We start from the raw sequence: 27,479 nt of genomic DNA on the forward strand, positions 1-27,479 counted from the left end.
TATGGATTTCACCACAAATGCAGGCTTCTGAAATGGTACTTGTGAGAATGGGCAACCTACTGCAAGCTCACAGGCCACAGCCCTCCAAACACGCTCACCTTCTTGCACAGCAACGTCCATGGGGCTGGCGGTGGCACTCTGCAGCAGCTCCTGGTAGGACTGGGCTGACTGATCGAAGAGCTGCACAAGCAGAGCGCAGGTCTTCTCGTACTCGCATCGGCCGATGGTGGAGAGCTGATCTAGCTGCTGTTGCACCAGGCCAGTATCATCCAGCGGATCCTCCAAACCATCCCTAAGCAGCAAGAAAGAAGATTAGAAAAGAACTTAAAATGCAGAGATAGCTGAAACCGTAACACACGCTTATTTCTGTCAGGTAGAGGATGCTTTCCTTGGCACAGTTCCAACGACTCAAGTCTCTGCCTCTACTACTTGTCACGATGGAGAGTTACACAGATGACGTAATCATCTGATCATTACTGCGGCCATAAATCAGAATAACAGCAGCGGTTCAGGTGGAGAGGCCATCAGGACCTGGGATGAGTAAGCTCTTCTTAGGTCTTTAACATTTATCCAGGTCTTTGAACAGAACGCGCAGTGCCAAGAACAAGCTCTCTGGTTGTCTTTGTGTAACAAAGCTTTCCATCTTTCTCAATGTTTTAGTTGCCTTTTCCTCTAAACCCACTAACCTCAACAATAAGCTTATTGCAAACTCCAGAGCTAGCTGAACTTGCTGTTCCTCCCTTGTATTGCTAGATACCTAAAAAGGGATAAGCCGATCTGTCTTCCTTAAGAGAGGCATTATTTTTCTATATTTGACCATTGGTTTTCATCAAATACAAACACACATAAGGTGGAATTCATCCCACACAAATTCAGGCACTGCAACAGAGTCCTGTAGGCTGCCCCTACACTCAAAGGAAGGGGGGAAAAAAAAAAAAAAGATGCTTTTAGGTATAATTTGTGCCATCCTACAGCAGAGATCTAAAAATTAAGCGAATCGCACTTTGCGTACTTATTCCTCTCTGCTACAATGGCAATTTGGAGCGTATACGGTATGCTGCAGATGTATGATGCTAGGTAAGATGAATTCTACCCATAACGTGTCAGGAGACCACTCAGATCAATCTCAGCCATTTGAGATTGAGCAAGGAAAAAAAAAATCAGCTTAAATCTTTTTTATAAGAGACAGAATATGTGATTTAGGTAAGCCTCCCTTAGAAATCCTTTGGTGACTCACAAAGCTTCCTGCAGTCATGCCCATTTTTAAAAGAAAACTCAGAAGAGACACACACTGGAGCCTTCTGCGTGAGACTCTGGTGCTGACAAGGAGAAGTGCTGCCATCTCTCTGCTTTTCTTACCTCAAGATGATGTGCACAGATTCCAGCCTGGACGTGATGTAAGCTTTTGTGACTTCTGGTGTGTACGTTTCGAGCATGTGAGGCTCTGTGGCTTTAACGTAGGGCACTGATGCAGCCAGCCGCTGCCACAAGCTTAGGAGATAGTGAACGCTGTTTGGCGCGAACTCCCAGTGCTACCAGGAGCCAAGAGAAAGAAAAGGAAAGGAAACTAGTGAGTTACGGCCTTGGTTATTTTACCCGTATTATTTTGACTCATGTAGCCCTAGATATAGCAACATCTAACGGCTTTAATGACCTGCTTGCCAATTTTAACAATGAATTTCAGTTCACATCTGAATTCAGTGGGCATTACCAGCACTCAGTAAGACTGAAACATAATCCCGAGTTCCTAGGCTGTGTAGCTGAGCCAAAGCCTTTGGTCCCAAACTACTGCCGAGCTCATACCGTAGCGTGCTGCAGACAGCTCCCCAAACAGAATGTACAGTTTAAGGCTGTTTTCCAGATAGGTATTAAAATTTAGCAAACAAAGGCATTATGTAACCTATACAATTTTTTTTTAACCATATTCTGTGCAGGCATGTAGCTACAAGCTGTATACCAGTGGAAAAGTCAGTGGGAATATGGCATGATATTCATATTACTAGCAATTGTGCAACTGCATTTTAATAGTGAAGTGATATATAATTCTAAAAATAAGCCTTATTTAACAAGGGGTTTTTTTTCCTCCTGCTAGGACATGGAAAGACTCTGGAGGCATAGCAACCCTGCCTTCCCCCACATACTGCTCCTGTTCCATTCAGTAGGAATTCACAGAATAATCGATGCTACACCGCAGGATTCTGTCACAGAGTCTGCAGGGTTTTTAGGTAAAAATAACATACAGTGAATTAAGAACAGACAAGAGGGTTATAATTTTGTTTCAAGAGAAGACAAGGGGCAGAAACACCCATCGAGGGTAAGTAAAACCATTTTGTACCTGCAGGCTGGTCACGGTGAAGTTGGCAATGAGTCGGATGACCTCGGGGTAGTTCTCCACCTTCACCAGCTCTCCCAGCTGGTAATTGCTTTTCAATCGGGCCAGCAATCGACAGAACTCATGGTAGTTATTTGGGTCTGACAAACTCTGAGAGGAGAAAAAGAGGAGAAGAATTGAGAAACAGCGCTACTTCGCAACACGTGGCAGTCAGCTACAAGTGGCGCTTATTTATGGTGGAACAGTAGGAAAAGAGGAGGAAGATGTTGCCCCCTTCTCCCCAGTGCCACAAGTGGGACGTGTACATTAGAAAGTATTTTTGGTGAAGAAACTTGATGCAGAGGAAGGAGAGAGACAATTCCACTGACTGCATCTGAAATACTCACCTGTGGGTTTTCCAGTATTCGTTTAACTCCATCAACGAGATGAGATAAAAACTTTGCTCTTTCCGCATTGTTGAAGAGGGATCTGCGTACAGAGGCTATCTGCACTAAGCAGGATAAAACCTAAAACGGGCAAAGAGAATCAATAGAAAGGGAGGGATTAGAACAATTAAATGAACAGCACGTTTCCGTTTCATGACACGACAAATCATTTAGGTCTGATGCTCCTTTGCACGCTACACAACAGCTCCTTCATCTTCGCAGTTCTGCGTAGTCTATGTAAAAATGCAGAAACAAATTACAGCAGAGAGAAAAACCACATCACCCAAAGGAACACCTCCACCCTGACAGTTAAAGGTGTGTTCCAAACTCTGGTCTTAAAAATGCTGGGATTTCTTCAGATGGAGAACACAGATCACAAAAGACTGAAAATACACTAGGACTGGCAGGGAAAGCTGGTAAACTTAACACAGGCTTGGAAAAGTATCGCAGAAGATGGAAGACTGGCAAGAAAAAAAAAATTAAATTGTTCTCAACCCCAACCTCTGAAGTTTAAATTGGGAGTAAATTCCAAGGGTGCAGCTGCAGTAGTGAGTAACAGGCTGGTGAATAGGGTTTCGAAGAGCAGCAGCAGCCAGTTATGACTAGCACCCTGCAATCCTTATCCAGAGGCAAAGCCCCGTTCCCTCTGACCAGTGTAAGGACTGCCTGCTCAACTGCTAAGCTTCTCATTTTTGCTGGCTCTTACATTTACTGATCAAAGAGGCAGGACAATTAAAAGCGTAATTGCTTCAGATTTCTATTCAGTAAGAAAAAAAAAAAAAAAAAAAAAAAGAGTCTTACACTGTTAAAGTCGCTCATGAATATTTGAGGCTCTAAATTCAGAATTAGCAAGTAACCCTTCAACATAATGAACAATACTGAGAGTCTCAGCGGAAAAAAGTACTTCTGAAGGACCCTTCCCTCCCTAGCCAAAGGGCATGTTTTCATTGTAGCATTAATTATGAAAAATATTTATCCAATAGATAAATGCCTGGCAGGCAATTTTTTTCAAGAAGAAATAATCCAGCTTTTAGTTCAGTTGTGCTATTGGCCATTTCATCCAACTGGGACATGGCCTAGTTTTAAAGTGTGGAAGGAGAAATTGCGTTCCTCGGTTGTGCTCCCAGACTTGCTACCTACACGCAGTATGGTTTTAGGATCAAATTAGCAATACAGTGGAAATAACATAAGCTACATCCCTCAAAAAGGGCTTACTGGAAGAGTAAGAGCAGGCAGACTCTAAGCTACGCAAGGACAAAGAAGTAGGTTGGACTTCCAGCAAAGAAGCCGCTCTTAGGTCAAATCCAAAACCTGCAGATGGATCAAAACTACCATCAGCAGCAGCACCAGACCAGCCTCCTCTTTGCCACTACAGCACGTCACAGTAAAGGCAGGTCTGAAGTCAGCCTACGGCATTTTCACCAACAGCAAATCTCCCAAATGAATCCTACAAACGCTTTCTGGTAGTGGAGCCTGTAAGGAAAATAAACACTAAACTTACCAGAGGAGAAAACGAAGGAGGGATGGAATGATAAAGATCAAAAAACAACTGAAGGGTCGAAGAATCCAAGAATGCTGAAACAGAACAGAGCATTTTACTGAGAACACCTCCATTTACTGCCTTCCATAAGTCTAATGCTTATCTTATCAACAATGACGTGTACTTGCCACATGCAGCACCACACTAAGAAAACCTCCAAAGGATTTTACATTTTTATGCAATTGCCTTTCCCAGAAATAAAGCATACCCACTGGTACTTGGTACTAAGACAGAATTACAGGAAAACATTTTAAGAACACAATCTGTGAAACTGCCTGCAAAATGACTGGTGAGAACAGCAAGGATGTTGAGAACAGGTGCCAAGTTATTTGTTATTTATATTTAAAAAACAACCATACAGTTTACTGTTTCTTGAATTGGCAGGTGTAAGACTGAAGGGGTAGAGGAGTGTTTACATAACTCAACATAACCAACCCAAACTGAACTGCATTTGTAATCACACTAAGGAAAGGCTGGATTTTGCATCTGGCATTGTATGCAAAAGTTTATTTGTTAAGTAGAGAGAGGGCTTTAGCAAGTCACCCATGCTTTCAGCTGGTATGCTGTAGATTAGCCCTCTCCCTCCAGCAAGATTACCTGATCTCCAACTGGTTGGGATCTGCACAGTGCAAAGATCATCTGAGGACTCGTCTGTTGATGTGCCAATGAAATCAAAGTTCAGGCAATTATGCGTGAGCTTAAGAAGCTGCATGAGCAGACCATGCTGGCTTTCATCATTTAGATTCAGGTTCTTCCCAGAAGCCTATAAAATACATCGGATTAAAAAAAGTAAGAAAAAAAATCAAGGTGACAGCTGAGTTTGAGGCAGTAATTCAACTTTAGACAGGATGTGGCAATCACAAGGATCACATGCCACAAGCACCAACCCCAGCTATCACATATTTTTACAGACAGCATGTGTATTTACATGCTTAGTCTCTACAGGAGATGGATAAACAGACAGCGCTTTCTTTTTCACTCAGCTTGTACTGCACCGGAGAAAAGCAGCCAGGCGTGCCAGCTTGCAATTATACCGTGAGATTCAGGAGATAAAGAAGTTCTTATTAAGGTTAAGCACAAGAATACATTTTCTGCCTGACAAGAACTTAGCAGCAGGGAATCCTGTTGCTGCACCTAACCCTCATGTGGAAAGGAGTGCGTTCACTTTTGTTGCACAGATGATCCGTACAAGCCCTGCTCCCGTTACAACGCCCTGCGATGGGCAGGGAAAACATGGCTACACTCAAGTAACACAAAGAGCTGGATGGACATGAAATGCTAGGGCTTTTCACTGCAGTTCAAATGTAGCACGCAGGTCTGTACTCCAGGGACAGACCAGCCCGTCTGTCCTTTGTATTATCGCTCTGTACTTAAAACTAACTTAAGTCTATTGCAAAGAACCCACTGCACCGTGCCGACACCGCCAAGACCAGTGCCGGTGGTTGCTGGAACGCCTTCCTCGCGCTCTCCGCTGTATCACAAAGACTTACTCTTCTGAGGCTGCCTAAATGCACCCTGTTTTACGGACATGGATACAGACGTGATCACTGGTTTCTCGCAGCCCGATCCTCCCCACTCGAAAGGGTCACCTTAGAAACTTCTGCTTTATATACAGAAGCTTGAGACAGCTACTATTAGACAAAAAAAAAAGACATAACTTGGGTAGTAGGTGTTTAATCGCGGGAAAACACAGAAGTTGCAGGAGACAACAGAAAACATTCCAACCTGTCTTAAACCACAGCATCCCAAGAAACAAAAGCAAGATGATTCCAAGTTAGGGTGGAAAACCAGAGGCAAGCCATGTCTTTCTAGTCTCTGAGTCCCCATGGTCATGCAGCCACAGTAGCGTGAGCAATAGCTCAGCCAGAGCTACCTGTACAGGACAACAGTAAGCCTGCAGGTCTGGGGACACCGGGTTTAACAAGGTCTGGTTTATGCCTCCTGGCTGAGCACAAGCACTTGCTGAATTTTCTCCAACAAGTCTGGGCAGTTATAAGGACCCTGTCCTGCCTGCACCTCTTTAGGCGCTTCTTTTCGCAAAACTAGAGGAATCCTTTTATTTCCGAGACCTCTAATCGACCATCCAAGGCACCTGAAATAAGCCAATGAATTCAAAAGTTACCAGAGCTGTTATGGCTCAGGAGGACGGGTGCATGGGGAAGGATGACTAGCGTGATTGTACAAGCCTTGCTTCCTTTAGAAACCAGGAGAAAAAAGATCAAATTACACCCACGTACACACCTTTATTACTGACAGAACCAGAGCTGCTCGTTTTGAAATATCTTTAAAATAAAGTTTCCTTTTCACTCTTTGTGCTATTTTTCAACTTTGACACTTCACTCCGCTGGCAGGATGAAAGTTAAACGAATCAAATCTGTGCCGCTGCCACTCAGTTTACTGGGGCAGACTTTCTCACAAAGGGCTATTCTTGAAGGCACCATTACAACTCCAGATTAACTTTTTAGAAAAGAAACCTGACGCAGAATCGAGAATTTTCTTCAGATAATCTACCTGCTTACAAAATATACATGTGCTACTTCAGCGGAAAGAAAAACTGCTTTTTTGGGGGTAAAACCCAACGCTACTAGCAGAGCATTGCTGCCCTGTCCCAAGATAAGTATTTTTAAAGCAAGTTAACTCATGTGTGATAACTAGCACAAAATAAAAACCTGGGGAACACAAGCCAGTCTAATATTTATCATGTGTTAATACATCAAGGACAATCTTCAGTCTCAATCTACTAAACATATCTTCTCTAACATTTTTTCCTCTCACCACGTGGGTTTTAAACTGAGGTTAAAAAAAAAAAAAGAGATAAGGACGTACTTTACAGGAAACCTCTCTGCCAGTACTGTAAATCAAAGATATTTAAAACATAAAACAAACATCTCATCTCTTTCCTGATGCTTTACGACAGGGAAGTTTAACCCGAGCCTCATGGTCCAGGCATGTATGTTCAATCAAACTCGTTGAAAGGACTTATATTTCTGTTATTGTATCATGTTTATTTTTTTTTTCCTTAATACAAACCTAAGTCAAAGCTTTCCTGAAAAGCAAGTCCAGGACATAGCTTTTAGAACAAGAGCGCTTATTCCAGGAGAGTTAAATCAGCAGGAACTTCAGCCCAAAGTCTGTCGCCCCAACATACAAGAGAGATGACAAACGACAGTTTCCTTACCTGTTTCAGTAAATTGCATGACAGTGTGAAAATATCAAATAAGGACGAATCTCGGAAGGAAGAGGCTATTTTCCTGTGCTTGGTCAGTGGATGAGTAGTATCCGCCTGAGCAGAGAGAAAACCAGCGCTTAGAACTGACGGGCAGAGGTGGACCAAGACCAGCAGAACCTGCAGGAACCCTGTTAAGCACTGGGACACGAAGGTTTCCCTCCCCAGAGCGATGTCGCACCAGCTGGCTAAACTGGGGGGATGCACTGCTGCTCCCCTATGTGCTGCTACTGCAGAGCAGCGGTTCTTCCATGGATAAAGTCATATTGCTGGCTGGTGACAGGACTTTCCACCTACAATACTTACAACGCCATTTCACTGTACCTCTGCCAGAAAGCAGGGTTGGGTTTACTCTCAAGTTCATTTAAATCTCTTCCAAAGCGGGATCAGCAGCAGTATTTTCAACAGCACTCATGTCATTTTAGAAACTTGAACGCTGCTTTCTAAAGCGCTCCGATCTCCTAAGAGTTAAATCCTACCTGAAGCCGCTGGGCAGACACATGGTCAACTACTAGCAATTATAACTCCCCTCCTGAACCTGCACAGATGAGAAGAAAACTAGAAGGAGAGTTAACCAGTGACAGCCAGTTTGGACTTTGCTGTACCTATTATAAACTCCAGTTCCAGACCTCTCACTGTATCAGAATAAAGAGCTGACGTATGATCTAAGAGGCAAACACACACATATTGCTTTCTACTGGATAACAACGTCTCCAACTGATGCAACCGATGCATTTAGCATGGGTGAGGACAGGTTATGTCACTTTGCACAGTACTTTCTAGGAAGGGGAGAAAGGTGAAGCAATACTTCACATCTTTGCCATTTATTTGAACACAGGCTGGCAAAATTCCACTTGCCCAGCGTAAATTATTTGATGGGCAGTTGGTTATCACAGTGCATCTGGGTCGGAGCCTTATTGCAGCCCTGTGTAGAGGCACGCAACGTGAATCTCCATTTTCTTTACGCTTTTGTTACTATACCTCTGTTAACCTTAATTATGCACACATCTCATCCAGTATCGCAGGAACCAGTATGGCTCTAGCCGCTGCAGACCTCACTTTAACGTACTAACCTTCACAACGATCCCATGGAGGATGCAAACACTCTTGTCTCTTATATTATAGGTGAGAAAGAGAAGCCCTGCATCACCCAGTAGTTGGTGGCAGATCAGAACTGGACCTAAATTTTGTCAGGTGCTCTAACAACTGAATTATTGTTCCTCAGCTCACGCTATTAGATTTCAGGGTCTTTAAGAAAATAAGCATTATTTACTCTCTCCATGATTATTACAAATTTCATGTATTTCTAGGCTTGTGGCAAACGAGCGTTTCCTTTTTCTTCACCAAGAGGTCACGTGGCTTAAACCAGTGAACTTCTACAATACAGTGGACGCTCAGTACCTCCGGGCAAGTCTGTGCAGTACTTACAGGATGAAAACTGATAATTCAAAACAGTTACTAGCACTTTATTTTATTTGTACTGCGAGCTTTTGGAACGAAAGCTTTAGTAAACAGAGCTCTAGAAAATTCGGCTCTCATGCAGTGTCGTTGGAAGTTTAAATAGTTATCAAAAAAAGCCTGATGAGAAGCCCCACAAGGGTTTTTTTGGGCGGGTTGTTTTGCTATGTACATGTACATGACCCCACTCTGATGAGTGGGCATGCTGGCAGATTTATTATTTTGCAAGTAATGGCAGTTTTAGACTTTCCAAGATGAGTCACTGAATCCAGTCCTGTGCAATTGCTGGCACAAAACACATTTAGGAATGAGTAGTAAACTGTGGCAGATTTAATATCCAAGATATCAGGAAGAGATTTTTGATCAAAGTCTTTAATTTTGTTGCTTGTTTTAGTATCAACCTGTAGAGACTCTGGAACTGGGATAGGCGACAGTTTCTGTGCTGACCCTTCTCCTGCAAGCAGAAGCTGTAGCCCTGTACAAAGATGCTGACAGACACATACTGATTTATAGAGGTAAACGGACTTGCTTTCATCCTTGATGCAAGGAAGTGAAGGACCGGCCCTCTACGGAGACGGAGTTAGGATTGTAGAAAAGTCTGGGCAAGGACGTGGTAACAGTAATAAGACATGGCTTAAGAGTTAGGAGGAGAGCTATGGGTTAGGATTTACTGATCAGGCCAGGCTTGAAGAATGAAAGTGAATTTGGGGTCTGAAACGGATGCAGAAGCCGTTCAGATTACAGGGCAGGGCTCGGGAAGTTCAGCGGAAGAAATCGGTGCTTTGGCCTGGCCAGGAGAAAACCTCCTCCTCCATTTCCAGTTCTGAAAACAATTTGTAATCGTCCTTCAAACCCCACTCAAGGATCTCAACATTCCAATGCCTCGATTAGTCAGTATACCAGCAAAAATGAAAGGCTAGTTTCCTTAGTAAGATATTAGAATCAAAAACCTTAGTTACACCTGGTCCTCTTACCAAAATTAGAGACATTTATACACATGGCAACCCTCACGCTGTCTTAGGACAGTGGTAGCCATCAACAGTGCTACAGCAAAGTCTGCCTGACTGATTAGGAAAACGATGTAAGCTTAGATAGCAGCAAGTAAAGCTGCTTGTTCCAGCTTTCAACATAAATACCGAGAGGTAGCATAACGTTAGAGGGCTCTGCAAACCACCGAACTAACCAACCCAGAAAGACTTGCTGCAGCTGGCACGACTGGGTGCCACGCCAGAGCACCACGGACTCGGCGTGCCCAGTCTTTCTTCTGCCAGTCACCCAGGGCCGGGGCTGTGTAAGGGACTCGGCACTCAGCCCCGATAAACTGGCAGAATATGAGATCTACCTGCTGGGAACGCTATGAAATTTAGGACTGAATGAAAATGACACTTTTAAAATCTGCACAATTTGACAAATCCTCTTTGTTTCATCTCCCTGGTCAATACGGAGGGCGTGCTCCATTCGCTTCTTGGCACAAGAATGCTGTAAGCTGCAACAGTGCACGGGGAGTGACAACAGAAGGTGCTAGGGATGTCCTCACGCTTGGGGCTTTGTCCTCACTAGGCAGGCTTGGCTAGCTGCTTAGCATTGCTCTTTCCTTTTTCATCTCAGAAGATGACATCAAAATATGAGAGAAGATGGAAGATGCCAGTGAAACAAAACAATTCCTCAGGACAGGAGGTTTCAGCATCTTACCACAAAAGTAGGTGACTGTGTAAAAATAACGGGGGGGGGGGAAATAAAATAAAGAAAACACCCATCACACAACACCCCCTACACCAAAAAAAAAAAAAAAAAACAAACCCCCAAACAATGCACAGACACACAGCAGGACACAACAATATGAATGAGAAAATTGGACACTTACTTCACTGAGGAAGGCTGTAGCACTTACTTGATTAATTTCATTAGTTAGTTGGGACAGGATTGTCACTCCTATGATGCAGTGCTCTACACTATCCTGAGGAAGGAAAAGGGGACAGGGAAAGCAGTTAGCAGTGCCAGGATGTTTTCATTAAGCTTCGCCGTCATTCAAAGACCTTTCTGCTTGGAAGATTTCTAGACATGTTTGTCTAGAAATGCTTTATTTTTGTAGTATTGTGACTGGAAAAAAGCCCATGAGCAATACCAAGCAGAGAATTTAAAATGTGCTTTTAAAGTACTTGATGTTGTTAACAATGCAAAGGTTTCTAAAGCGTTCGGTAACATGAGTTAATAAAAATAGGCATCTTTAAGAATTTAATCCACATTTTTCTGTTATGCCCTAACTCTGAAAAGACTTATTTAGATTTAAATCAGTTTCTTTAATTTTAACAGAGGCTGTGGTAAAACATGCGGAAATTTCTGAAACATTAGGACAAGTATTAAAGTCGCCAGATGAAAACTCTGGGAAATAAACTCCCCCCTGCTTTTTAAACTACAGACCTTGAACAACATGAGCAGCAGCTGACCAAGTTTCTCCACACACCCGCCCCAGGACCCTCCTGCCAAGAAGGACAGCCTATCTCCCAGTGAAGGGAGTCCATTCTTCACAGCCTGTTCAGCCTCTGGCTGCACTTGAGACTGCCAACAAGGGGCCAATTGTGAACTAAGTCTGTGACAGATACCTCTTCACTAGAAACGGTAATCCATTTATCAAATGATTTAAGAGAAACAACCTGTACTGTTCCTTTGCCCCAGTTTCTGTTCTGTAACTAATAAATGATGTTTCCTTTCCTAGCTCCACCTTGCTTTGCACCTTCTGCACAAAATCGCCCTGATCTCCAGCTTCAAACACTGAACTCATCTGCAACAGAGAAATTCAAGCATATTTAGGCTTGGGACCTTGGCCGCTTCTTTACTGGAGCCATCTCTCGACGACAGTCTCAGTATTTACATGACAATATCGAGACACAAGCCCCTGGAAACCTTGCTGAACCACGTCTTTAAAAAATGTGCAGCCTCCTGTACACTTTAGCAGCCAGAACAGGTAACTCGAGCAAACGGGAACAGACCGTCTCAAACTGAACACAGCAAGCAGATATTCACACCATTTAATTAGGTTCCTGATTAAAAAGCATACATTCCCCATGTCATGAGCTGAGAGAGTGGGGAATCTAGCTCTGATTATTTCAGCTAAGAGGACCTGCAAACTATTTGGAACATAGTTATCAGCCCAGAAAGGAACATGATCTTTAAATTACTTAACACCTTCTCGATCCTGCTTCACCGCAGACATCTGTAAATGCCTAAAATAATAGTAGCTAGCCTATTTTCTGAATGCCCACACTCTCCCACTCCAGAATTAAAGCCTTGTACGCATTACATCTCCTTTTCCACACTGGGAAGAATTTCTGGTCATTTTGATCTCCTCTACTGTCTTCCTCCAACTTTTGATTTTGGGACAAGTTTCAGAGCAAATAAATCAGTATTCGTAGTGTTACAGGATTTACTGATCTCTCTGGGAAGACGTTTCAGTTTGGAGACAGCTGTTGATAAAAATGCAACCTTATACCTATACAGTCTTTTGGGTTGGGAATGAAACCCTGTACTGTGGTGACAGCAAGTACATTTATGAAACAGTCAGGACTTATAAAGAAAATTAACAATAACACACTAGTTTTCAGCTACGTTTTGTTATAATAACTCAGCTAAACATCAAACGTGACTTCCATGGATATATCACCCTTGCAGTGAATGAAAGCAAGTCAAGCATGGCACTTATTTCCCCCGTAGACAATAAGCCCACATGTTTACCATTTTGCACTCATCAGCACGGTGCATTTAAGCTTGAGAGCTTGAAAGGAGAATTGTGCAACTGGAACGCCAAAAGACGTGCCTTACCGTTGAATACTAATGGTGGCAGTTTCCAGAAAGAAATCCCTGCCCCACCAAACTTTAAATTATAAAGACTGACCTGTCCTGCCAGTTGTCAGCTGCTTGGCCTTGGTAGTCACTATTGAATCAACAAATGGACAGATGAAAGACTGGACAGAGGATACTAAGGTGCAAAACAGTAACTGAAAATGCATGCACTTTCAAATCCCACAAGGTGTCTATTTATCTTACAAAAAATCTGACCTGTAAAAACCTTGTGACATCTGTGATCACGTTCCTGAAGACATATTCATCCTTCTGACAGTCAAACCAGCCCAACTTTGTGATCCTGGCATATAACTGGATGAGTGCTTGTGTGACAAATGTTGCCAACTTTGGCCTAGTGGCAAGGTAGTTGAGCACATAGTTCCCTGAAACACAGAGAAGAGGTGTATCTGTAGACAAAAACTTGGCAGATGGAACTGAGATGGTAACACCGATAGGAAAAAGCATCTTTTTGAAAGCCGTTTTAAAAAGAATAATCAGCACAGTAGTCGGTTAGATACAAACGTTGACCTTTTACTTGTGAATTTACCATGCTAAAGCTGTGGAACAGATCTGGAAAGTGGTTAGAGACAGGTGAGAGCTCCTCCCCACAAGCCTAACTTGTTTTGTATTATCAGATTAAGCCTAACCCTCTGTAAGCACACGCAAAGAGCAAGAAAAGCTGAAAATACTTCAAGACCTTTCCTCGGGGATGATCATCTACCACATCATTTGTAAAAAAGAAAGCAGACTGAATGGCATTCGGACTCCTTCCTCGGAGGAAGGGAAGTATCAGCCATTCTCCAGGAAAGAGCGCTGTGACAGACCGACTGCTCCCTTAGGAAATACTCTAAATAATATTTCAGAGACCCATAAAGGATTTTCAGTTTTGAAAGCATGTCCTCAGAAGAGGCAAGCACCATGCATATTTTATACTCCAACAAGAAATTTATCAAATGCAACTGGTTTATTCACAAGACCACAGAGTTGTCATTCCCTTCCACCTGGAAAAATTCTGTATATTCAGCCTTGAACTCTGATAGCTAATGATATAGGTCAAGATGCCATCTAAGAGAAATGTTTCTTTGCCTTTTGGGTATCCTATATCTTAGGATGCCCAAACTGTAAAGCACAGCAGCTTGCAGAAAACCTCCCACCCGCGGATGAAAGTCCGTACGACAAACATTCACATTAGTTTGGTTAGAAAAATTAAGTCTTGTACTCACGAATATCTATTCGTTGTTCCAATGGTAAAGGGTTGTTTGTGCGTGACACGAGTTTTGTAAGGCATGTAGCTGCCAATAACTGGGAGTAGGATGACTGTAAAGAAAAAAAAACCCAAAACACAAATAGAAGTTTACTGCACACTTCAGAAGATCAAGCAGCAATGCTGGATTTTAAGCTAATTGCTCTCTGGAAATTTGAGTTTAAAGCATTAATTTAATGGGTAAGTCTAAATACTCTACATAGCATTTATTCTATGTTTTTATAGACACTAAGGTAAACCAACTTGAAGAAAGTGTTTAAGAAGGACAGGAAAAGCTTTTAAAGAGCGGAAGACAACAGAACCACCATTGAAGGCAGGAGTAAAACTGCAAACGTAGTCAAACTGCATGAAGTTACCTTAAACACCATGCCTGAAAAAGACTATTAGCCCTCTGAGCCGTAGGAGTACGTTACCATACATTAAGAAGCACTTACAACTTCCACTTGATTATTAAATACAGGTTAAAATTTATTTCTTATAGAACAGCACACAGACCACTGAACTGTAATCTAATTCAAGGGACATAAATGATGGCATTCAACTACCTAAAACCCCTGGCTGCACGCGATTCCATAAATTACAGCCAGGGAAATGACAAGCATTTTGCATGCCGATTTCTATAATATATAGTACTGTAGAAAGCTTAGTAGCCAAGATGCAGGAAACCTACTTATTCCAATATTCCCAAGGACAGTCGGGTATAAAGTGAGTCAGATCCCAGACTGAACAAAAAAACCCCATAACCCTCTGGCAAGGGTCAGAGAGGCAATGGATGACATGCAGAGAATGAAACTGGGCTTTAGGAACTTTCCTTAAAAAAAAAATAAACAAACAAAACTATTTGTCCTCAGGTAAACCAGTTACTAGTTCCCACCAGCAGAGCTTCAAATCAGTTTGTTTTGAATTCACTGGACTTCAAATTTAACAAAAAGTTAAATCATTCGCTTTGTGTAAGTTTGCTAAGCCTGTTAAGTGTCACTCTTCTTCTCCTCCTCCCTTCACCACCTCCTTCTCCTCCTCCTCCTGCAGGACTGACTCTTTACAACAGGCTGTTCAATGTTTCCCATTTTTGTGAACAAGGCTCCAATCTGATAGATATGAGAGCTGGATGCACATTCTGCCAAAAGTCAAATCTTGCAAGATCATGTGGCAAAGCCATTTTAAACATTATTTGTGCTGATACAAAGTAAAAACCAAATGGCCACTTAAAAAGAAGAAAGCTAAAAAAAGTCAGGCAGGATTTACTGCTGGCATATTTTACATCCCTTCTGTAACACTAATTCTAAAGCACATGATCTAATTTTCCCTGTTTTCAACTGCTGGATTATTAAGACAACACTATAGCAGGGGCAGTTTTCCAAGGAAACATTCCAGAAGCAACACTGCTGGTTTGATCCCCTACGAACCTCTGCGCACACACCGTTTTCTCCCCAAAGCCTGCAGAGGAGGCAGTGGTTCCCACAGTCTATGAAATACCACTGCCATAATAATGTTTTCAACTTAAAGCTTGACGTGTCTGGGTGGTAGCCTGCGAAGAATGCAGCAAGGCCCACAAGACATTAGAATTGACAACCGTTTGTAGTAACCACTGCAGCAGCATAATTAGCCATCGGAGGCAATGCTTTTTTTGGCATAGGCTGCCCACAAATGGAGACGCATGAGAGCATACGGGGGATGGAATATAAACACCGCATAGCAGACCTGGGCGCTATTTCCCTTATCAATGCCCAAAATAGCAAGATACATTTTGGACAATTATATTGTTTTACATACACTCCCTCTTTCTAGAAGAAGCTGGCACTTGCTCAGGCAGTCTGGACTGTTGGTGAACTCGACCAAGGCTTTCTCTGCCTGGAGCCGTGTCGCAGTGTCTGTGGTCTCATACAGCTGCTTGCACAGGTTCTCTAGCTGGGCTAGGCTCTGGAACACAGGAAAACACATCAATTAGAAACAAGAGGTTTTACAGTTCAGTTATGCAACAGTTTAACCCAGGTTATACGTACGTATACATACACACATATATAAACCTTTACTGTTTGCGCAAAGGAAGGAAAACGCTTAACTCAGTTTGCTCTTCCACCAACTAAATGCATTTAACCTACTAAACTACCTGTACAGATATTTCACAGCTCTCTCTTACACTTGACAAAATATCAGGTTGCCTCCCCACCTTCACCTTTTTTACCTGAACTCGGGCACCCGCTCCCAGGGTCAGCGCTCACCCAGCCTGAAGGCACCGCACCGTGCGGCTGAGGAGGTCTGGGAAACCTCTTACATCTCGTGCTGTAACGGCGATAATCCTAACCTGCCCATTTTAAATAGCAAAAACCATTCTCACATCTAGCTGTTCTGTTATACAGCGTCAAACCCCTCACAGACTTGGTTTATGTTCCCTTTGCAGGGCACCGTAACAGACTTCAGCATCCCAGGATGCTGGAGGGATCTCACGTTAAATCTTCCGCACTACGCATGCCAAAAATACCTAAAGCACAACAGCGCAAACGAAGAACGGCATGGATGCCTTTGAGCGCCGTCTCCGTGAACGCGTTCGAAGGGAAATAAAACTACCAGGCAGATTCTGTGTGCTCAAACAACTGGAAAATATTTGCCATAAACTGTGATCCAGGCAGATGGTTTCCCCCAGTGAAATCTTAGGTGTCCTACTTAAAAAGTGGCTTCACAGATGGATATAAATATTCCCTCGGGCTCTTACAGCTAGATTAATAAAGCAGGTATTTTCAACCGCTTTAGGGCTACTTTCTAGGTTTCCAGGGGTAAATCATTACAAGCAAACCATAACTTTTGTGCATTTGTAAAAAGAAGGGTAGCATCAATCACCTAATTTATTTTTGGAGGAGAGGTTGTTATGCAAAAGCTGAGTTACCGACAGGGTCGGCCGACGGATTCAGGCACCGCATCAGCGCACAACTGAACGCTTTCTTATACACAAGAGGAGCAATTCCACGCCAAAAGCACACAGAAGTTTTTGAGGCTCTGTTGCCGAGATGATCATCGGATAAGACTGTGTTAGAAGAAACAGAGAGGGACCCTCTGCAAAAATTCTCTTTCCCTGTACCATGTTGCAGAGCTCTGATTTTGGTGGTTTGGTGGTGGTTTTTTTTTTTTTAATAACAACTTCATGGAAAATGTTGCCCTGACAGCTTCACTACGTTAGAGAAATTAGAGAACTTTGCCAAGTGCTAGACAGCAGTTCAACATACAGTTTTCCTTTTGAGAAAGCCCAAACCCAAAGACTTGAGCTCTCCACTGAAAATCCTCAAAAACCTAAGACGAATATGAACCGTTACTAACCATAAACTATTATAAGCCATATCAACTATGGTTAAGCATTTGTCAGTACCTGTCATTTCTCATCACAAATCCACTTTCGGTTATTTCAAATCAGTTGGCAAAGTCCACATAGAGGAAGGTGCCTGTTTACGTGTATCATCTGCAGCCCAAGGACAAAACACCATTTCCTCCCAATCTCCAAAATCCTTGCGACCATTTATCAAGTTGAAAAGCTACCACGACCCTTTGGTCCCCGATGGACTGAATCCTTGGGAAGGGGCTCAGCCCGGCTCCACCACCCCGGCGGGATGAATTGCAGCCCATGGTCTCACACCAAACCGATGAACACTGATCCGGAGAGCATGGTTTACAATTTTGGAAAAAAAAAAAAAAACAGTTTTAAGAGTTTTACATCACCATGCATTAGTTCTTTGAGAAGCTGAGGAATGGGGTTTCCCTACAGTCCGCTTTCTTCACACCTCCAAGAAACGCTAATTCCCTGCGACTGTTTGGGGCTCGGTGGCAATAACCATGGCTCCTTTTGTGCGACGCTCGCCATGACAAAACACCCTTGTTTGTGCAGAGTGCGTGATCCGTGCCAGCCTTCTTGCAGATTACAGTTAGTTAACTCCCTCGGAGCCAGAGGGAGCACACGACCTCCGGGACTCAAACAAAACAACTCCAAAAAGCCGACCACCCCAATCGAATAGCCCGCCTGCCACCCAAGAGATACAGCACACAAGGTCACCGTTAAATGCCCCATTAATGACACTGCGGTCATTAAAGCACAGTTTTCCTGTGGAAAAAGGAATCACACACATGGAAAAGCTAGTCCAAATTATCCAGGAGTGCGACTCCAGCAACTCAGTAGGGAATAAAAGTGCACATTAAGATTAAGCCAAGCATCCAAACCAGGTTTTAAACATATTTTTAATATCTCGTTTCTTATTGTGCAGCGTCAGTGGTCCCGGGTGTCCCTGTCCGGACGATCCTCAAATTAAGGTTCACTCAATACTCTTTCCTCGGGGTATCCCCAGATACGCAGCTGCAGAGGGGGCTGTGGGATGGAGAGTATTTTTGGGCACGGTACCAAAGCCTACGAGGGCAACTGGGAGGGAAAGCTGATGTCCAAACTTGGGAGCTTTCATCCATTATCTCAAGTTTGTGAATGGTCATTTTATTTTTTAATTTCATGTGCTCAAACATCAAAAAAACATTCACGATAAGCACAACCAAAGAAATTTCTCTGATTAACCTTTACGCATAATTTTTAGGATTGTCTCACCAATAAATTTCTTTCCTCTTCTCGTGCCCTAACTCGATTATCTGTCACACGGACAGGCAGAGCAGTCAAGCTGCCCCGATAACGCATTCCAGGTTTGCAATGTGACGTTTTCAGCACGTTTTAATATTGCCGTGATGAGGGCAGTGGAGTTCCCCTCCTCTCCGCTGACGGGGTAGAAATCAGGCTTGTCTTACTCCAGCACCTAGCTCTGAAAGTCAGAGATGTTCGGGCGTTAGGGGTAGCAAGTAGGTGGGGATTATTTCACTACAGACACCGGGCAATACCTACTCTTTCAACCAAGATAAAAAAAATACCATATAGTGTAATGATTATGCAGGGCAAGAGCTCTGCATGTTGTAGATAAGGACTAAAGCATGAGACAGCAGAGTATTTGAAACAGGGAGACGCTCGGGCATCCCGCTAGCTCTGCACGCGTGGGCTGCGTTACAGGACGGAAAGGTACGTGGCCGGTGAGCCGAGAAGAAAAATAGCACTAAAGATGTAATTACAACTACCCAAAAGTTGTGTTCGTTGCTCCTTGGAGAATGAACAGCTCCAAAAACTCTTTGTAAAAAGAAGAAAGCAGTCCTTTGCACCTAGGGAAGGCGAGGAGGCGTGGATGAGGGCTCGGGGTAGCAGGGGGCCGACGGGGACGCCGCGGCCGTGGGGCAGCAGTCGGGACGGCGTTTTCGGAGGAGAACTGCTGAGTCACGGGAGACAGCCCCGAGTGTCAAACATCCCCCCTCGCTGGCTCCCGGCCTTCCAAATCGCTCTTATCTGCTCCTCGCACGACAGCACTGAGATCCCAGGATTTTTCTACCGTTGCACATACCATATTCTATTAACACACACTAGTACACCCAAAGTACTTCATGCAGTAACAAAAAAGTCCTCACACGGTCCAGTTTCTCTCGTACACCGCACGACGAAGGCTAAATGACAACCTGAAACACCGGCCATCTCCCAGCTAGGAGTATGTGTCTTAAATGCATACTGAAAAGCCTAAACTGCCACTGAATTTTTCACTTGACCACCTCTCGACTCCAAGCTCAGCACAGATGACGATCGCTTCACTTTTCCTCCTATGGGCACACACGTTTTTTTCCCCTCCAAAGCCAAGACCCAAACAACGCCTACGCTTTTCCCTCCAATAAAGTGTGGCAATTAATGCCTAGGAATAGAAATCTGCATCCTAGCTCAGTGTTCTTCTAAATCCAGCTTCCAGGTACAACATCTTATTATGACAACGTTTACAAGCCTTAGACCATGTTTTTTTGCAAACAGAAGTTGAAGAAGTTTGTGTTCCTAGGAAAAAAAAACCCCAAACCAATATAATATTTTTGATCCACCTCCCCAAACTGAAGTTCAGCCCTACACTGCAAAGCACCGGACGATAACGCAATACGCCCTAGGATTGACACCAGCACCGTTCTTTTGTATGCAGTAGAAGTGTTTTTCAACAAGGGCAAGTATATTTATCAGAAACCAGCAAATGTGACAAATGATTAGCAAAGCTTCCACTCCCCTTCCCCCTCAAGAGCAATGAGCTCCGAGGGAAGTTTTGGGGCTCCTTGCCACCGGAGCCCTGCCTGGAGCGAAGCTCTCCCTGCCGCGGGCTGCACAGTCCTGGGCAGGAATTGCCAGTCCATCAGCCTCAGATGAACTTTGCACCATCCTATTGCTTATTTCTTCAATAATATCAAACACTGGGAATAAATGAGTTTTCCTCCGTATATGGCACCTCCTTTCTACAATCCTGGCCTCAGATGTTTGTCCACTGAGAGCAGCTGTGAAGCTCAAAACATAAAAAAAAACCCCAACCTATCAATCTCATTTATGCTACAAGCTACAAATAAAACACGTCAGTGTTCAGTGTTTTCCCCATGGTGAAGATAAACAACGTGTGATCATCTTTAAAATGATAAATACTACAAGGAAAGTAACAGCTACCTAAAAGGAGTCCCCGGGGGATGGCTGTGGAATTGATCCTATATTACACGGTTGCTTAAGCAACGCTCTTTACATCCAAGGGCTGCAACAAGCTCTAGGCAGGTTTAGTTCAATAGAGTTTGACTTCACCACGCTGACAGTTCCCATTTCAGAAAATTGAGGAAATGCACGCTGTGCTCAGCGTACTCAAGATGGCAGAGCCAGAAAGTAAGCAGGAGCGTACGCAGCCAGCCCCGCTCGCTCGGGGGGAGCGGGCAAGCAAGAACCCCACCGATTCAGACATCTAAAATCAGAGTATTTGGCTTAACGAGATCAATCCAAACTTTGCTGCTGCCTGGTGGTTCTTATCCTGAAGGATGTGCGCTGCTGTAAATCCTCCAGGCACACACTGTTTCCAAGACATTCCTTCCTCCTGCCTTATGGCTACCGACTCCCTGAGCCAGAGATCCTGCAACATGTTTAATACAGTTATTTTTGTCCCAAGCACATTCATCCATTTTAATATCCCCCAACTGATTCCCCCATATGTTATAATCAAAGTCAGACTTCGCAAGCACCGGGCAACTGCAGGGCAGGCGATGAGATGTTTATGTCCTCGCTCACTACGAGCATGCAACAGGCCCCAGAAGATGAGTTACCCGCGCACCTCCAGGACGTGCCATCACGGCGGTGGGAAGAGACCATCATCTATTTTCCCTTTCGCTTCAACATTTTATGTCTAAGGAATATCGATTTCTGTATTTGTCAGTAAACACGCACACATGGTGTTAAAGCAAGTAACACGAGACGCAGCGCGCGCTTCTCTAACGCAGCTCCTGAAACCTTGCGTTCAGTCCTACGCTGGCACCAGGCATCGGAGCTGCACCGTCAGCTTCTGCTCTTCAAAGCTGTAGAGGTTAGCTAGCTTTCCTCAATTCCTCGCCGACTTTACAGCAAAACAGGGAGGAAGAAGATGCAGCATGCAGTCAGGGCTCCGAAACGCTGCGTTTTAGCAAATGCAACCGTGCAATGAAGATGCATCGCAGCAGTCGAGGGTCCTGGTGTTTTAAGTGAATAAAGCTCAAGAGAATGCCTCAGGTCATTTGATGAATGTCAGGTATTTCAACCAAAAATAAAAAAGCTTTTAGGCTGAACGATGCAACTATTAACTGCCAAGGACCAGGATGATGCACTTCCTAAGTACTCATAGCTGTAAAAATCAAGGTCTCATGGCTCATCGCCCTCATTTGTTAAGAGAATCCGAACAACAAATTGCCCATTTCCATTTACCCTGCTAATAACGGAGAAAGCAAACCTACCTTCACCCTTCCAGCACATCTCAAAATTATTTATTGCGGTAGTATTTTCAGGCATCTCCCTGCAGCTCTCGGGGAATCAATAAAGAGCTCTCATTGCTTTCTCCAAGATGAATGGTCTTCAAGCCCAGATGGAACAGGGCTGCCTTCAGGATTCAGCCCTGCCATTTTACTGCGCAACGCTTTAGAGCGACTTCCAGACACCACCCCACGGAACCGCTTCAAATGAACAATAACACCTCCCATAACTTAGTACTGACAACATATAACCTCATGTGTTACACGGGGCAGTTTCTATCTCAAAGAGCTTAAAGAGGAGGAACACAATACTCTTAGCAGGTGGTGAAACCGTTGAGAAACTCTTCAGTATTCTAGTTGGGTGCAAATAAATACGTGTGCATAATTTTATCAAGGCGTAGCTCTGTAAGGACAGCCATTTGTTTAGCTATCTGCTAAGAAACGAGAGAAAAGACAAGATAACATTTGGCTTTCTAACACAGGGCATGTCTTACGTGAACAGTCCTGAAGCTAATTATACCTCGGAGGCCAGTATCTATCTAATCTCCAAAAGAAATCTCTACATTTCTGCATCATCAGGATTTCCAGATGCTAGCAGGATCCATGTGCATATACCAACAGCCACGAAATAAATTAAAAAGAGGTTTGACAATGCATCAGATTTATTTTTTTTTTTAGACAATGAAACAGATGCAGTGAAAATGGGAATCATCCCTGCTTTTGGTGCCGGCCAGCTGGAAGTTTTTATTTCACCGTGTTCTGGGTTTGCACTTCTTTCATGCAGCACCGAGTCTGATACAAAGCACAACTTGAACTGCTAATTGGAAGGTCTGACTCCTCTGGAAAAATGGTCACATGTCTATTATGTTCTCTGAACACTACATGTAATTGTGCAGTGTTACTCACCTGAACGCGTAATTCAGTTAGAAGAGGAGGTTTGTTATAGAACAAACGGGAAAAGTAAAACAACAACAGAGATACAATGGCCCAAGGCACTCAGCTTCTGGAGTTGACAGGGATCAGACCATCAATGGAGAAAAAAAGTGAGCAGGCTGGGAAGATGCACAGGGCTGTAAACTATGGCAGCTTATTTCTTGCATGGGAAGTCTGACAGCCATACCTCAGGAAAGGCAAAGTTGAAAAAAATCCACTTGTCTTATTAAAAAAAAAAATCTTTAAAAGTTAGCTCATTTCTGGAACAATAAATCACGTCGTGCTTTGAAGAAACTGCCTCTATACCACGACAGATTTCTACTAAACTTAAGGCAACCATTCCCGAGTTCAATCCCCACTGATGCTGTTGAAAGTAGTAACGAGAGATCCCTAGCGATGTAATACCCAGGAATGGATGAAGGACTGAATTCTATCCCAGGAAAGGCCTCTCTCCCGGTGGGAGGACTCAGCAGGGCCCTAGGCAAGGACAGCAGCACAACTGGCCTGGTAACTGCAACAAGCAGGCGCTCCTCCACTTTTGAGGATAAAAAAAGGAGAGGCCGGAGCCGCACCAACACCTTTGCTACAACAATGGGAGAATGAGTCACTCCTGTTTCTCTTTACCTTTTTATTTATACGCCACAGCTAATATACTGCTTCAGCAGCCGCACACTTCTAACCTCTCTTTTTCAGAACTGAACGTTCCTTGTGCATCTGAGGGCTTTTCATTTGGCAAAGGTTGGCCATTTCCTAATGAGCAGCAACCAGGCAATTAGGAAAGAGCAAGCACAACACAGACACGGGACCAACACAGCACTGGATACATGGAGATGGGAAATCTGCAATCGTTTGGATGAGCCAAACCTCTCAAAATCTCATCTACCTGTTGATAAAAACTACAGAACATATTATAGAGAGAAAGGAGTCCTGCCATGCAAATCAGCGTTCCCCATTTCGGGAGCGTGGGCTCAGAGTCCGGGTAGGTACCAAGGTCACTGTGCTTCCCGCAGCAGACAGAAATGTTTTTCATATTATTAGGATTAACAGTACAACTCAGATACCTCTCGGTGTGAATACAGTTCTAGCGAACAAACAGAATCGGACTTTGGGTATTTAGTCTGAAAGACACCTCTGACAGCCTAGATGGTTATTTTGGAAGGAGACAGCCTATGTTTTGTGTCTCTAAACCAGAAAATCAGGCAACAGGCACCACAGTTCTTTGCCTGTGCAGGTCTGCAAGGTACAGACAGATTCAAAGTGCTGACGTGAGTAGGAGCTGGAGCTATGGCACAACGCTCTTCTCTGAATGGTACTGGAAGCGTTGGGGGGGGATTATTTTTTATTTGTTTAGATAAGCAGGATAACCCCTGTGGGGTGCCACTTTGGAGCACCACACAAAAACCAGTAACACACCTTCTATTCTTCTGATAGTTTTAACTGAGTAGTATTTTTTCTTTGAACTCTAGGAAGAGCAGCTCATTTACAAAAGGATCTGAATGAACTGAAAATTGCTTTTGAGGTCACAGATGCTTTGCATTTGGTTGGGAGGAGGAAAAAACCATAGTCTTCGGCATTGCCTCATCCCACTGCATTCAGAACATGGAACAGAAGGTAAGGAGTCTCATGGCAGATACCAGAACCGAAGCAGAAAAACTAAGGCAACTGCACTACTGGGCCAGCTAGCTGCAGTGAAGCAAGCTAGCTTTCAGATTTCTGGGTCTCATCTTCTCTACCAGAGATAAGAGACAACTTTCAGGGCACTGGCTTTGCAGGACAAGCCACCTTCAGGTGCAACAATCAATACCACGCATCGAGGCACTGCGAGCAGTAAGCGTTTCACCCAAATGGGAATCAACTGCCAAAAAACCCCAACAACTCAAAACCAAGCCTGACACACTGACAGGTCTGCACCAGGCGTACGGCATGTGAATTTGTTTGAGACGCAAAGCTGCGCTCCAAGAGGACGGTTCAGGAGAAAACAGAAGCCTTCCAGATACCCTGAAAACTCTGGAGGCACCTCTGCTCATGTAAAATATTAAAGCTACTACAGGACTGCTCAAACTCACCATCCAGAAACGGCAAAATAATCCAAGCACTGCAAATCACCTTCGACTTACTGGTTAAACTAGCGTCGGCTACAGACATTATCAAGTGCTAGAAGAGAAACAACAGAATTAGTATTTTCCAGTACAATGTCCTTGGACTCTCACTCCTGTAATCACCGTGTTCACAAACACTCTGAACTGGTGATACAAGGGCACCGAGCTTTCAAATGGGAATTAAACCAAAACACTTAGATGATACAGCAATAACACCCCTGTCCAATGAGAATATAGTAAACAGGGAATAAGTCAGTCAAAATGACGGGCTGTGGAATAAGCCACGTAAAAGGTGCGTTCAAGAACCAAACATTACAGAAAATGCCACCGCAGGACAGGCATAAATCCTTTGCAGATGTAGAGTTGTGAGTCCACAGGGTATACAGATGCAGAGCTCATTTTACTGGCAATAGATAAAAAGGATGGAAAGGACTTAAAGATGATCCTGAAGTAGAGGTATTTAGCAGAAAAATGGTGGCTATTCCTTTTGAAAACTGATCTTGCAACATGAGAAAACACACAGTCTAATGATAATCCTGCCACAAGATAAAGTGACTGAATGATACATTTCTCAACTAAGAAAAATCTTGCTGATGATCTTACCTAATCGGCGATCAGGTTTGTTGGACACTAGGTGGATGGACTGGAGCAAGAAAGCTTGCATGAGCTGCAGAAAACAGTACATCAGCTGGGACAGGAATTCTGACCCTCTCCTCGCCATAGTACGAGTCCTCACTGCTGAAACCACCGAGGCCAAAAGGTGTTAAGACTTTCAGATTTCCAGATCATCTGCTTTTGCGGATCTCGCTCCTCAGCCCCATCAGATTCCGTTCAAGTTAAATAGCTGAGGATCACTCTCTTCCTCCCAATATATTCTCCCATCTGGAGAGACACGACTCCAAAGCTACAAACAAACCCGGACAAGAGCAGCTTAAAGCCTGTTCTCCATTGCCGAGTTACAAGGCCAGAGCCCATTTCAGCTATAAACAGAAATACAACGTCAACGAGCAGCACAGAAACATCCGCGAAGTGCTTCACAACCTTCGTGCCTTATACATCATTTTAATATCCCTCGAATGATGTTATTTTAAATCCTACAGTCGGAAGGAAAAAGGCAATTATCAGTGCCACACAGTCCAGGCCCTTCAGATTTCTCTATGGCTGCCCAGTGGCCGTAAGGGTGTCCAAATACCAAGTCACCTTGCACTTGTGTGCCACGAGCATAAGGAAAGCAGCAACAGCGATGATGCTGATCAGTCAACACAATCCGAGACAAGTATGGGTGCTGTGCCAACCAGGCGTGGAATAAAAACAATACAAATTAAATAAAAAACAGAAAAGAAAGCAATTGCTACCGACCCTACCTTCGCTTCCTGCTGCCTGGCTATACCAATACATACACACGATAGATTTTCTTTCTGACCTGCCAAAGTGGGAAAGAAATCTTCAACGCATGCCCATTCCTATTTGGAAAAAAAGAAAAAAAATCTCCTTTTGCAGAATTCATCCAGTAACCAGAAGTCCCCCATTACAAGAAATCAAATTAAGACACTATTCAAACTAGCAAAGTACTCAGCTGAAACAGGCAGGTAAGGACACAATTTGCCCGTCTGATTCTTGCATATACCTTCTTGTTTGATTTTCTTGTTCTTGTGTTATTAATAAATTATACAAGAATACTGAACAATACGCTAAAAGAAGTGTACACATTAATTTTAAAAGTTCAGCTAAAACCCACAATTACACTTTAAACTACCAAAATGCTGCGAGCAGAAAGAAGTGCTCTTACACTATGTACGCAGTTTGAGTGATCTCAAACAAGGGAAAAGGGGAGAAAGCAGTCTGTTAAAAGACGAAACGTGGTTTTCTCCTCTAGTGCTAAAAGATAACTTTTTTGCTCTTGAGCTGTGTGTTGATTCATATGCGAGGCTCGTACCAGGTAAGTCTTGGTAAGCCCCGCGAGCACACAGCGTAATGTTTAACCAGCGCTCCCGCTCCGGGTGCTGCAGCGCGACAGGCAGCCTGGCACGCTGCTCTCCTCTGCCCCGTGCCCACCTGCAGCATGGGCAAAACTGCAGAAGACGCAGCCAGACCAGCTATAAGTGACAGGAGAACACATTACACGGTGCCATTGCTGGCCAACTGCACCCAAAAGTAGTTTAAATTCTCAAAGAGCTGCTAAAAAAATACTTCTCGTTCACAGCACTCAACCGTGGCATGTCATTTTTCTGAAGTGCAGCACATTTTTCAGCCTGGAGAACTACTGATTTCCAGAGCAGGACAACAGGCAAGGGGAGAAGGAAGAGAGGGATCGGACTATCAAAGCACATTTATAATGGAGATCTTACTGATGGCATACTTTGAATATTGGGTGATGTAAGATGTCAAGCACCAGAGCGTAAAGCTGATGTTTTATCCTGACCACACCAGGGCAACGAGCTTCCCACTGGCAAACCATTACCGGAGTTAGCAGGGATCATGAATAAACTTCACATTTTGTCCTTAATGAGAAACAAAAACAAA

At 43.7% G+C, this 27,479-nt stretch overlaps 1 protein-coding gene across 1 annotated transcript in view; it reads right to left on the bottom strand.

Moving 5' to 3' along the window:
- LOC309602969 (exportin-7-like) overlaps nt 1–18,948 on the bottom strand; it is a 35,529-nt gene extending 16,581 nt beyond the window's left edge. The window contains exons 1-12 of the mRNA XM_082337156.1: nt 18,662–18,948; nt 15,859–16,005; nt 14,045–14,138; nt 13,038–13,204; nt 10,873–10,938; nt 7,476–7,580; nt 4,895–5,060; nt 4,259–4,332; nt 2,719–2,838; nt 2,336–2,482; nt 1,360–1,532; nt 99–292 (exon numbers count right to left, since the gene is read on the bottom strand). Coding sequence (XP_082193282.1) covers nt 99–292; nt 1,360–1,532; nt 2,336–2,482; nt 2,719–2,838; nt 4,259–4,332; nt 4,895–5,060; nt 7,476–7,580; nt 10,873–10,938; nt 13,038–13,204; nt 14,045–14,138; nt 15,859–16,005; nt 18,662–18,748 — 1,540 coding nt within the window. The 5' untranslated portion in view covers nt 18,749–18,948. The remainder of the gene's footprint in view (nt 1–98; nt 293–1,359; nt 1,533–2,335; nt 2,483–2,718; nt 2,839–4,258; nt 4,333–4,894; nt 5,061–7,475; nt 7,581–10,872; nt 10,939–13,037; nt 13,205–14,044; nt 14,139–15,858; nt 16,006–18,661) is intronic.
- Between the last annotated feature and the right edge of the window lie 8,531 nt (nt 18,949–27,479).

Source organism: Platalea leucorodia (assembly GCF_965183815.1).
Source record: "Platalea leucorodia genome assembly, chromosome: Z".
Lineage (NCBI taxonomy): Eukaryota > Metazoa > Chordata > Aves > Pelecaniformes > Threskiornithidae > Platalea > Platalea leucorodia.